General features: G+C 35.5%; 1 protein-coding gene across 5 annotated transcripts in view; it reads right to left on the minus strand.

The window, feature by feature from the left end:
* VPS13A (vacuolar protein sorting 13 homolog A) overlaps positions 1-12,806 on the minus strand; it is a 265,017-nt gene that overhangs the window by 71,225 nt on the left and 180,986 nt on the right. For all 5 annotated transcript variants that reach the window (XR_010322961.1, XR_010322960.1, XM_064291207.1 and 2 more), the window contains 4 exons: positions 8,683-8,965; positions 4,347-4,742; positions 3,961-4,065; positions 3,107-3,253 (listed from right to left, as the gene is read on the minus strand). Coding sequence is in view for 3 of the 5 variants with exons in the window: in XM_064291207.1 (XP_064147277.1) it covers positions 3,107-3,253; positions 3,961-4,065; positions 4,347-4,742; positions 8,683-8,965 (931 nt within the window). In the remaining 2 variants the exon portion in view is untranslated. The remainder of the gene's footprint in view (positions 1-3,106; positions 3,254-3,960; positions 4,066-4,346; positions 4,743-8,682; positions 8,966-12,806) is intronic.

The following is a 12,806-nucleotide window of genomic DNA, read 5'->3' on the forward strand; positions in this document are numbered from 1 at the left end:
CTCTGTTTACAATAGCAAAAAGCTGGAAGCATCCAAGGTGTCCGTCAACGGATGAATGGGTAAATAAATTGTGGTATATTCACACAATGGAATACTACGCATCGATAAAGAACAGTGACGAATCTCTGAAACATTTCATAACATGGAGGAATCTGGAAGGCATTATGCTGAGCAAAATGAGTCAGAGGCAAGAGGACAAATATTGTATAAGACCACTATTATAAGATCTTGAGAAATAGAAAAAACGGAGAAGAACACATACTTTTGTGGTTACAAAGGGGGGAGGGAGGGAGTGAGGGAGAGGGCTTTTTATTGATCAATCAGTAGATAAGAACTGCTTTGGGTGAAGGGAAAGACAACACTCAATACAAGGAAGGTCAGCCTAATTGGACTGGACCAAAAGCAAAGAGGTTTCCGGGATAAAATGAAAGCTTCAAAGGTCAGCGGAGCAGGGGCTGGGGTCGGGGGAACTTGGTTTGAGGGGACTTCTAAGTCAATGGGCAAAATAATTCTATTATGAAAACATTCTGCATCCCACTTTGAATTGTGGTGCCTGGGGTCCTAAATGCCAACAAGCGGCCATCTAAGATACATCAATTGGTCTCAACCCACCTGGAGCAAAGGCAAAGGAAGAACACCAAGGTCACACGACAACTAAGAACCCAAGAGACAGAAAGGGCCACATGAACCAGAGACCTACATTATTCTGAGACCAGAAGAACTAGTTGGTGCCCGGCCACAATCGATGTCTGCCCTGTCAGGGAGCACAACAGACAACTCCTGAGGGAGCAGGAGACCAATGGGATACAGACCCCAAATTCTCATAAAAAGACCATACCTAATGGTATGACTGCGACTAGAGGAATCCCAGAGACAATGCTCCCCAGAACTTCTGATGCCACAGGACAGGAACCATCCCTGAAGACAATTCATCAGGCATGAAAAGGGCTGGTCAGTGGGGGTAGAGAGATGCTGATCAAGAGTGAGCTAATTAAATTAGGTGGACACTGGAGAGTGTGTTGACAACTCTTGACTGGAGGGGGGATGGGAAGATAGAGAGAGAGGGAAGATGGCAAAATTGGCACGAAACGAGAGACTGAAAGGGCTGACTCAATAGGGGGAGAGCAAGTGGGACAAGGGAGTAAGATGTATGTAAACCTACATGTGACAGACTGATTGGAATGGTAAATGTTCACTTGAAGCTTAATAAAAATTAATTAAAAGCAAACAAACAAACAAAGGAACAGTGTGGAAGTGTATAAACTGTACTAATCTCCCTAATTTATCCCCTATACCACATCCCCTTGGCTCAGAATGTCAGTAGCCATGTTGAGGTGTCCTACACATGGGGACTACAGGATTCTTTTGTGAAGGGGATGGGAAAGTAAGAGCTGATATCTTAAGTTGTCATATTATATTATTTAAAATGTCCAGTTTAGAACAACAGCAACAAAATTATGTGACACACAAAGTAGCAGGGAAGCATGCCCCAAACCTGGGGCAAAAAAAGCAGGCAATAGAAACTGTCCCTGATAAATCCCAGACAATGGATTTAAAAAAACTGAAGGAAATCATGTTTAAAGAATTAAAGTGTGAGAATAATGTCTCACCATATAGATAATACCAATAAAGAGACAAATTCTAGAGCTGAAAACTACAATAACTGAATGAAAAATTCACTAGAGGGGCTCAACAGAGGATTTGAGGTGGTAGAAGAAATAATCAGCAAACCTGAGGAGAGATGAGCAGAGATTATGCAATCCAAAGGGAGAGAGAAAAACGAAGAGTCTCAGAGAAATGAGGGTACTGTTAAGTGTACCAGCAAGAGGTACACAATAAATATTTGTTGAAAGAATGAACGAACAGATCAACTTGAAGAAAAGGTGGAACTTCTAGAAATGAGAAATATAATTGTTTAAGTAAAAAACTCAGTGGATGGTTTAAATAGCAGTTTAGACATATTAAAAGTAAAATTTGTGAAATAAAAGATATGCATAATTTATTCAAAAAGCAGCAAAAAAGAGTTAAACTGATTAAAAGCATAAGATGCATGGAAAATAAAATATGAAAATCTAACATATGTCTGATAGGAGGAAATGGAAGAATGGAGGAGAGGCAATAGTTAAAAAGATAATATTTGCAAATTTTACAGAAGTATCAAATAAATGAATCCATAGATCCAGGAGTAAAGCATTCCAGCAAGATAAATAAAACCACACACACTTAAGCAGATAGTAGAACGACTGCAGAACATCAAAGACAAAGAGAAGAAAGACTCTGAAGGTAGCCAGAGAGAAAAGAAAAATGATCTCCAAGGAAATAGCAGAATCACAGCAGAATTTTCAACAGAATGGATTAAGGACCTAAATGTGCAAACTAAAACCATAAAATTCTTAGAAGAAAATGCAAGGGCAACGCTGTTAGGCCTAGTTTTTAATAACGGATTATCAACTATAATAAGAAGTGCACAAACAGTAAAAGACAAAATAAGTAAACTAGACCTCATAAAAATTAAAAACTTTGTTCACCAAAAGACTTCACCAAAAAGATGAAAAGAAAGCTAATGACTGGGAGAATATCTTTGAAAACCACGTATTTGACAAGAATCTAAAAATAAAAAAAACATATAAAACTTCCACGACTTAACAACAAAAGGACAACCCAATCATAAAATGGGCAGAGGTCTTAAATAAACATTTCACCAAAGAAGACATTCAAATGGCCACCAAACATATGAAAAGATGCTCAACTTAAAGTCTGGCTTGCCCTATTCTATGAGGGCATTCCCAAAGCTTCCAGGAGAGAATAAATCATCTCTTCTCTTTGATGTATCTAGACCTTATCTAGTCTTCTACTGCTGTATTTACCCCAGTTGGTTAGGAACTGTTAAATGCCTCTCTCTTATTAAGCTATGCATTCCAGAAGGCAAATCTGGCTCTTAGTAATTAAACATCCTGGCACACTGTAATACTCAATAAAAATTCAAACCCAAATGGACAGGGCAGGGGGAGGGGGAAGTTAAAACATTACACAACGATTTCAAGTACCTAACTTCAAGGAAAAAAGAAAATTCAAAGAGGCACATATCTGAAATTCACCTACTCACCTGCTCCAAATCAAGAGAGAGCCATTTATCACTTCCTTCTTCAGCCACTGATACACAATATTTGCTTTTGTTTTTAATCATATAAAAAGGGGTAAACGTCACAATCCTGGTAATATTAAAGCTGCTGAGGTCTATAGTGACACCAACCTGGAAGGGAAACATTAAGTTACCTTGCAACAGTTACATTATCATAACCACTAATAACCAGTGTTCTCCAGCCAATACTGACTTGTGGTGACCTCATGTGTGTCAGAATAGAAGTTGTGCTCCACAGCGTTTTCTTTTTTTTTTTCTTTTTATTGTGCTTTAGGTAAAAGTTCACAGTTCAAGTTAATTTCTCATTCAAAATGTATACACATACTGTTTTGTGACACTGCTTGCAAACCCCTCAATGTGACTGCACACTCCCCGCTTCCGCCCCAGGTTCCCTGTAATTGTTCGACCAGTCTCTGTCCCTTCCTGCCCACTCATCATGCCTTTGGACAGGAGTTGCCCATTTGGTCTCACACACCCAACTTAATCAAGAAGCACGTTCCTCACGTGTATCATTCCTTGTCTTACAGTACTGTCAAATCTTTGTCTAAAGTCCATAGGATTTTCAATGGCTGATTTTTGGAAGTAGATCACCAGGCCTTTCTTCCGAGGCACATCTGGGTGGACTCAAACCTCTAACCTTTAGCTTAGCCGCCAAACCCTTTAACCATATGCACCACCCAGCTACTCCACATTATCATAACGCCCTTACAAAAATTAAACTCTGAGCTAGGCACTGTGTAACTGCTGTGAATGCAGAGACCATGTTTACATGTTTTAGGCACAGTTTAATTTTTTTGATAAGCAAAGAATTAACTCACCTGATACTCCATATTCAGGGCTTTACATTTAACAGCTCCATGACTACCAACAGTATCAATTGAAAACTGATCTGACAATTCACTATCAGTTACCATAAGCTGAACCTAGAAAGAGAGATTTCAAATATATTTCAATTTAAGTAACTTTAAAAATTCCAATCTAAATTGAGAAATCTTCTAGTTTTTAGCACAAGCTAAATATTATATTGCTAATACACCAAACCTTTCCCCAAAATATATTCTAATATTTTTAACTTCAAATATTTAACAAATGTTATTTTTATCTAGGTTTCATAATAATTAATTCTTTAGAACTCTACAAACTAAAAAGGAGTCTTAAATAGCTAAAGAGCAGTAAAAAGCTAAAAAAAAAAAAATTTACATACCTTATTGTCATTAAAAAAGTGCTTTGGCTGAAAAGAAAAGAGAACTGGCTTTGTATAATTAGGTGGATGCTTTCGATGAATTCCATCTGCCTTGTATTGTAACATGCGGCCAGTTTTATTGACCATCCAATAAGGACTATGAAATGCCACAACCACCTGGCCAGTATTATAAGTCACATGGATAGCAATATCTAAATCAGTCTTTTCTATTTCTGTAACACATGTAAAGTTGATGAAACCAATGTCTTGTTGATTAGGTTTTATATGATATTCACTTTTCCAATCATGATTAAGATAGTCAAGTAATTTTAAGTGTAGCTTGGCTTTATCCAACTCTGCAGTATAAATCTGGGCTGAACATCCTTCATTTAAAGTAAAAATCCTATGTTCAGTCCCCTGAAATAAAAAAATAAATAAATACAATGAATTTTTAAAAGTTTTAGAAGAAAATTCTATCTAATTATGCAACACAAAATTCTTTCGAAATGCCTCTATCAGACAAGTGACATACTCAGAGTTTGAAGACGTATATTCACACTCTAATTCTGCCAACTGTGTGAACATCTATAAAATATTCAATCTGGGATTTGAGTTTCTATATTTTTAAAGTGGTCAAAATGACTTCCTTCAAAGATTATTATGAGGATTAAATGAAATAATATAATATGAAACTACACTGGAAATCATGAACATAAAACACTATAATTAGTAACATCAAAATAATCTTATCAACTAGTGATTTTAGTTTTGAAAACTATGAAATAATGAAAAGTGTATGTGAAAATTAATGACAAAAATAAGCAATCACTAACTCCCATGCTTGATTTTTTAATAATCCTTCATAACTTATTTCCAAGCACTACCATATTTTTACGCAAATAACTTGCACCTTCTATGTTTGTTTGCTAAACGTGCCCTCCCCTGACAAGCAAGGTATTTTCGTAAGCGCGATATGCTAAGTTTTTTTATACGGCAACATGTTAAAAAAAATTGACATAGTAGCATTTATGAAAATACCTCTGCGCGGAGGGTGGGGAGGGCATGGTTGGCAAACAAATGAATAAGGTGTGAGTAATTTGTGTAAAAATATAGTATTTATATAGCATATTATGTATCACTCAAAACTGTTCACTCCTCTCTACTCACACTTCTATAATCTTAGTTCATGTTAGTTTGGTCACTGTGATCTTTAACCTTAACAGTCTCCTAACTGCTCTCTCATGTTGTCCCCTCACCGTCTCTACACCACAGCTGAACTATCTTCCTAAAACCTTATTATATCACTTCCCTGTACTCTGAAAACTGGCAGACAGAATCTGATACTTATAAGCATCAAATTACAGGTTCATTGAGACTGGAACTTAGTACAACTGGTTATGTCCCCAGTTTTTTTCAGCAACTTTACCCTCCCCCTTCCTGATCCTCTGACCTTTTAATAAATATACTCTAAATATTCACTATGTGCTTGAACATTGGGTAACATAAGGAAAAATACGGTTCTCATCTGGTTTATGACAATAAATGGCCTATATCTGAATAACTCAGCAGACTATAACGTAAACTGAGCTAGGCACTGTGTAAGTTCTGTGAATACAGAGACCATGTTTACTTTGTTTATTTTTAAACCCTCAGTTCCTACATGGTGCCAAGCATGCAGCTCAGATGCTAACTAATGTTTGTTGAATGAAACAGTGTATAGTTCTTAAACAAGAAGCTTATATTCTGCAGAACAAAGAGACAGGGTAAAGGACAAAAAGTAAGATACAGAACTGGATGAAAACTTGCAGGAAAAAGATTTAATATACTTCATATGTTGCGTAACAATCACATAGAACAACTCTTGCTGGTTTAGGAGCTCAAAGGAAAAGAATATAAGGAAAAGATATCAGAGAAAAATGTAAATAAGAAAGTAAAACAAGTAGTTTTAGCAAATGCATTTGTAATCATAGGTGTAACAATGAGTATATCTAACACCTAGATTGTGGTTTCTAAATACCATTTTCCGGTAAAATGAAACAGGGCTCCTTGAAGAACTGATTGATTCTAGGGCTGGGACAGGAAAAATACAAGATGAGTGCAAAATGTCTTGAGTTGCCAGAAACACAACACTTTAAATAAAAATTTCATGTATATCACAAAGGCGCAGAAATTAACCTGAAAAAGCTCGTGGTAGCCAAAGTTGGAACAAAGTAGAACCGCTCCACAGGGTTTCCAAGGAGCAGCTGGTGGATTCAAACTGCGGACCTTTTGGTTAGTAGCTATAGCTCTTAACCACCACACCACCAGGGCACCACAGTATTGGATTATAAACTTAAAATAAATATCCCTGAATCCTTCCTGTTATAAAAAAATAACTGAATAATTAAATAGAGAGAAGTGACCGTTTTTCCTTAAAAATATTTCCTCCTTCAGGAGGAATGATGAATAGGGAAAAATAGTAAGGTTATAATGCAGAATCCTGACAGATACTACCTTAGCCAAGTGATCAGGGTTAACATCACCAGCGATACATATTAATATCACGTATCCCTTGATATGATGCACTGAGAGGCAAACACCACCTCTTTGATATCCTTCCCAGTAATGCAAGTCCTCAATCTAATCCTGAGAAAATATCAAGCAATGCCAACTTGAGAGATATTCTACAAAATAACTGTCAGTGACAGAGCTGGAATTCAATCTCAAATCTATCTGACAATGAAATGCAAATTCTTAAGTACTATGATACCTGTTACTCCTATGAAAAAACACTGATGCTCTTAACCCACAAATATTTTTAACTCCTCCTCCCAAAAAGACATGTATCAGAAAAGTGTGAACATATGACAAATCCCAAAGCAAAATAAACTAATAATTAATACACTACAATGGAAAACTACTTTCTTTCATTTGAAAAGCATGGGAAATAGAATGTTAAAATAGAAAAATTTCTATGTTATAACAACAGTAAGGGACCAGAATTAATCTTTAAAACAAAGAGTATTCCAACTGGGGAAGTCAGCACATCCTATACAAGGCAAGGTCATGGAAGCTCCATAAACACATCCAAACTTCCTGAGGGACCAGGAGCTGAGGGTTGTGGGGGCCATGGTCTCAGGGAACATCTAGTTCAACTGGCATAACATAGTTTATAAAGGAAATGATCTACGTTCTACTTTAGTGGGTAGCACCTGGGGTCTTAAAAGCTTGTGAGTGGCCATCTAAGACACTCCATCAGAAGCAAGGGAGATTGAAGAAAACCAAAGACACAAAAGAAAGATTAGTCCAAAGGACTAATGGACCACAAGTACCACAGCCTCCACCAGACTTAGTCCAGTACAACTAGATGGTGCCTGGCTACCACCACCAACTGCTCTGACAGGGATCACAATAGAGGGTCGCGGACAGAGCTGGAGAAAAATGTAGAACAAAATTCTAAATCACAAAAAAAAGACCAGACTTACTGGTCTAACACAGTTTGGAGAAATCCCAAGAGTATAGCCCCCGGACACCCTTTTAGCTCAGTAATGAAGTCGCTCCTGAGGTTCACCCTTCAGCCAAAGATTAGACAGGCCCATAAAACAAAATGAGACTAAAGGGGCAGACCAGCCTGGGGCAAGGACTAGAAGGCAGGAGGGGACCCAAGGTCAAGAAGGGAGAGTGTTGACATGTCGTGGGGTTGGTAACCAACGTCACCAAACAATATGTGTACTGTTTAATGACAAGCAAGTTTGTTCTGTAAATCTTCATCTGAAATACATTAAAAAAAAAAATTTCAAAGAAAAACACTTTTATAGGGCATATAATCCTTTTAGAGAATTAACACTAGGATAACATAATATGCAGTGTTTTTTTTTCCCCTTTTAGTATCTAATAATTTCAATACTTATTCTCATACTTGCCTCAAACATTACTTCTATCCTTTAAATATATGATTTATAAAATACACATACACGGAAAAAATGAGAAATATATATTCTAAAACATTAACAGTGATAGCTTCAGATAGTGTGATTACAGGCAATTTTTATTATCACTGCTTTCTAAATTTTCTAAGAAGACCATTATTACTTTCATAAATAATTTTTTAAATGGCATATCACACCTGTACATATAATTTGTATTCAACTTAGTGGCCAAAGAGTTAAGGTAAATCAGTGGAAAAGATTATTTTTTAATTACCTTTATACGTAACATGATTAAAATATTTCTTTTGCATTTGAAAAACCTGAAAACTAGTAATATTCTTTACTAGCATAAATATTTTATTGTCTGTAACATTTTATTATTCATAAGCTTAAATAACTAAAGCTACAAAATCAGAGACAAGAAGATACTAAAAAAAATTCCGGCATACCTCTATATAATAAGCAATTTTGTAAGGAAGAAGATTTCGGAGCAGGATAGGTGGCCATAAATGGATTATGTATGGTAAGTCCCAACCATCTTCTGAATACACTGAAAGAAATGTCAAATTATCTTTTTCTGGAACAATATTAACAATAAATGGTTTCTTGGAAGGGTTTGTAGGTCTACATTTCTTCTTTATAAGAGCTCCATCATTTTTTATAATTTCTTCAAACTCAATTCCTTCACATACTCCATAGCCCTCATCTTCTGGCTTCAGAAAAAGGAGTGATCTGCATTAAAGAGTAATATAAGACTTCAAAATGCTTTAAAAGCAAACCGGTATTAAATTACATGATTGTACCTTTAGAATAATAAAATTACCTCCCTTCATTCCATTATAATAAATTTTTATATTTTGACATTCTTTTCAGCCATAGAAAAGAGAGGGAAAAAGAGAGATAGAAGGATAGATAGATAATTTTTATCTTTGTTTTCTGGCATCTAATCAAGTTATTTAACTTTTAAGAATATTTTTCTCCCAAACTTACTATCTTAAAAAAAAGTACATTTACAAGGTTAATAACTAGTTTCTTATAGAAAATACATAATCATATTGTATTGGTCATATGTGTAAAACAAGCTATATACAACTGTGTCTTTTTGGACACTAAATTGAAAGAAGTTAGCTTTCTTGGGTTTGTGGCCCTAATAGGAAGTATGGATCTTGATTGGGTTCACTAATTAAAGAAAGTATTTGTATTAAAAAAATTAATCACCAGCTTTTCCAAGTTAATCAAATGAAAGCTTTCGATATGTACTTAACTTTATTAAAACACTGACATAGTTACAGAGAAGTGGATGCAATAAAATGGTGACAAAATCATCAGATGTCGCGTATGATCAATCCTTTTATTTAAATACCACTTTTTTGTTTATATTTAACTTTATTTTTAGGTTTAATATTTTTTAACCTAAGTTGTACCCCAAAATAAAGATTTAAATATTTTTATATTTATAAAACTAATCTCTTATGACTATCAAAACTATCTCCGGGCCCAATTATTTTCCTAAGTTCTAGTCCTAAAATTTTAAATATCTTCTCGATATTTCAGCAATGATGCCTGATGGCACCTTAAATTTGCTAGATTAAACACTGAACACTGAACCCTCTAAACCCACTTCTCTCTATATCCTTTTTCAGGGACTCCAACTATAGATACTTTGTACTTTGAAATATTAGGCTCTTCCTTCTTCTCTGACCCATACATAAAATTATTTGTTAAATCAGTTCTCCGATTTAGCCTATTGTAATTTTACATTCTCTCCGTAATTTTCATTCTACTTTCCATTCTTACTTTTAACACTTAAAGATGAAAATTTAATATTCTTCAAACTAATTCTAATATACACATCCAGTTTGTCAAAACCTTTATCAGACCCATTATGTATCAATGAGAAGCCAAAACTGGAAATGCGAAAACAAGTAAGACATTCACAATCAGATGGAAAACATAACACTAAAAGATAACCACTGCACTATGACAGGTACCAAGAACCATATTCACACAGGAGAGTTACAGGAAGGTTTAAGAAATGAATGAGGAAGAGAAAGCAGGAGAGAAAGGAGATGATCAGTGGCAAGAGGTTCTGAATGAGAAGAGATGGTGGAATGGTCTGGAAAGAGAAGGAGAACACTAAATCTTCTGAGACAGGAAGAAGGAAACAGATTATATTACCATATTAATCAGTAGAGATAAAATTTATGAAAATGAAAAAGCAAATACTTCAATGTGAACCTAATCTTCCAACATGCGTACTACACTCCAAGCAAACCCCCAACTATTCTTACAAACCTGTACAAACCCTGGGCTTTCATGCGTCCTTATGCTTGCTGGTGCACTTCCTTCCACTTAGATTGCCCTTCCACATTGTGCCCAGCTAATGTTCACATTACTATATTTTTACCTATATTTCATGTACTTTGCCCAGGCGTCATCATTAATCCCTTCTTTGCACTTTCATAGTTTTCTGTAATTATAACACTTTCTGTAACTCTCTACAATCCATTGTTTTCTACCTTACGTATTTATGTAATATATCAATCTCTCAAAGGCCATATTATTGTTACTGTTTGCCATCGAGTCAGCTCTGACTTATGGCAACCCCAAGTACAACAGAACAGCTGCCTGATCCTGCATCGTCTTAGTGGTTGTTGGTATGTTCAAGTCCGTTATTGTGGCCACTGTGTACGCTAAGTGCCTTCCAACCTAGGGGACTCATCTTCTAGCACTGTATCAGACAATATTCTGTTGTGATCCACAAAGTTGTCATTTGGTAATTTTTGGAAGTAGATTGCCAGGCCTTTCTTCTTCATCTATCGTAGTCTGGGAGTTCCTTTGAAACATATCTACCATGGGCGTCCCTGCTGCTATTTGAAATACCAGTGGCGTAACTTCCAGCATTATAGCAACATACAAGCCACCACAGTATGATAAACTGACAAACGTGTGAGGGACAAGGGCAACAGCCATGTCCAATTCACCTTGATATCTTACAGTGTCTTACACACAAAATACACTTGGTAAATACTCTGTTGAACAAATCAAAGAGCAGCGCATTTAACTCCTACAGAAAAAGATAATTATTTGTTAGCTTAAAATCTTATATTTTAAATATAAGTAGACCTATATCTAAGCATTGGTGCCCTGGTGGCAAAGTGGTTAAAAGCTCAGGCTGTTAGCCAAAATGTCAGCAGTGTGAATCCACCAGCTGCTCCTTGGAAACCCTATGGGGCAGTTCTACTCTGTTCTATAGGGTTGATATGAGTCAGAATCAACTTGATAGCACATAACAACAACAACGTATCTTAAGCACTGGACTAAAAGAGTAAAAGAATAGGTGAAATCCAGGCTGGTTGGTCACTATTGGGCTTTAAGATGGAGTAACTTTTGGGCACAGTGGTTAAGAGCTCAGCTGCTAACCAAAAGGCTGGCAGTTTCAGTCCACCAGCTGCTCCTTGGAAACCCTACGGGGCAATTTTACTCTGTTCTCTAGGGTCGCTATCAGTCAGAATCGACTCAATGGCAATGGGTTAATGGGTTAACTTTTACATAATAATTTAATATTTAGCCTTGAAAAAGAAGTGTAAAAATACTCTAAAGGGCTGTTTTTCTATCATCAGAGTCACAAAATATATAGCAATAATTTATTAAGTAATAATTTATTTAAAATAAAGCAGAATGCCATTAACTTTTTTTATCCAAAGACAAAGGAATCTGAAGTACTTCACAGAATTTTTCAAACATATCTTACATGCTATCTTTAATTGTATCTAGTCAACCACCGAAAACCGTATGAAGCACAATTCTACTCTGACACACATGGGGTCCCCATGAGTCAGAAAGGAGTCAAAGGCAATTTTTTTTTGGTTTGGTCTTGCTACTCACTCTAAAACAAGGTTAGACATAGTAAATGATTTTTCTTCCTTTTGTTATTATTTTTTGTCTCTCAACAATACAATTTTTCCATCAGCAAGTTTAAACTAAATAAAATATCCATCAAAGTTAGTAGATCTATTTGTCTGAAAATATACACCTAAAACTGCTAGATTACCTTCCACACATTAGGAACTCCATCTTGAACCCCTAGGCACAGGTCAGAACCAACAGAGGCAAGAAAGAGTTTAAGTACAGCTTGTAGCTTTGCCTCTGTACTCTGTTCATGTCTACTGTGAGTTTATTTTTTTATTTTTTTTTGGGGGGGGATGGTACTAAAACAAACTACAATGCTTAATGTTGGGAAACGTTTTATTCTCAAATAGAGTTTAATCTCCATAGAAGAGATTGTTTTCAATTTTAAATTAAATATCCTGAACAATAATGCTTATTGGTTTAATATCAAATCCATAATTATAAGACTAGCCCATCAATCAGTATTTTGTTATAGTTTTCATAATCCTTTTTTAATGAGTTCATATCAAGCTTAATCTAATCACTTTAAATATTTAAGATTAATGTACCATATACCTCTGCTTACATTACAACTCTATCTCTAAACAGTTAGCATATAAATATATAAAGTATTTTACATTTTCTAAAAAATTTTTTAATTCTTTTTAAACAACATTAAAAA

The sequence above is a fragment of the Loxodonta africana genome, chromosome 9 (genome assembly GCF_030014295.1).
Source record: "Loxodonta africana isolate mLoxAfr1 chromosome 9, mLoxAfr1.hap2, whole genome shotgun sequence".
Taxonomy (NCBI): Eukaryota; Metazoa; Chordata; class Mammalia; order Proboscidea; family Elephantidae; genus Loxodonta; species Loxodonta africana.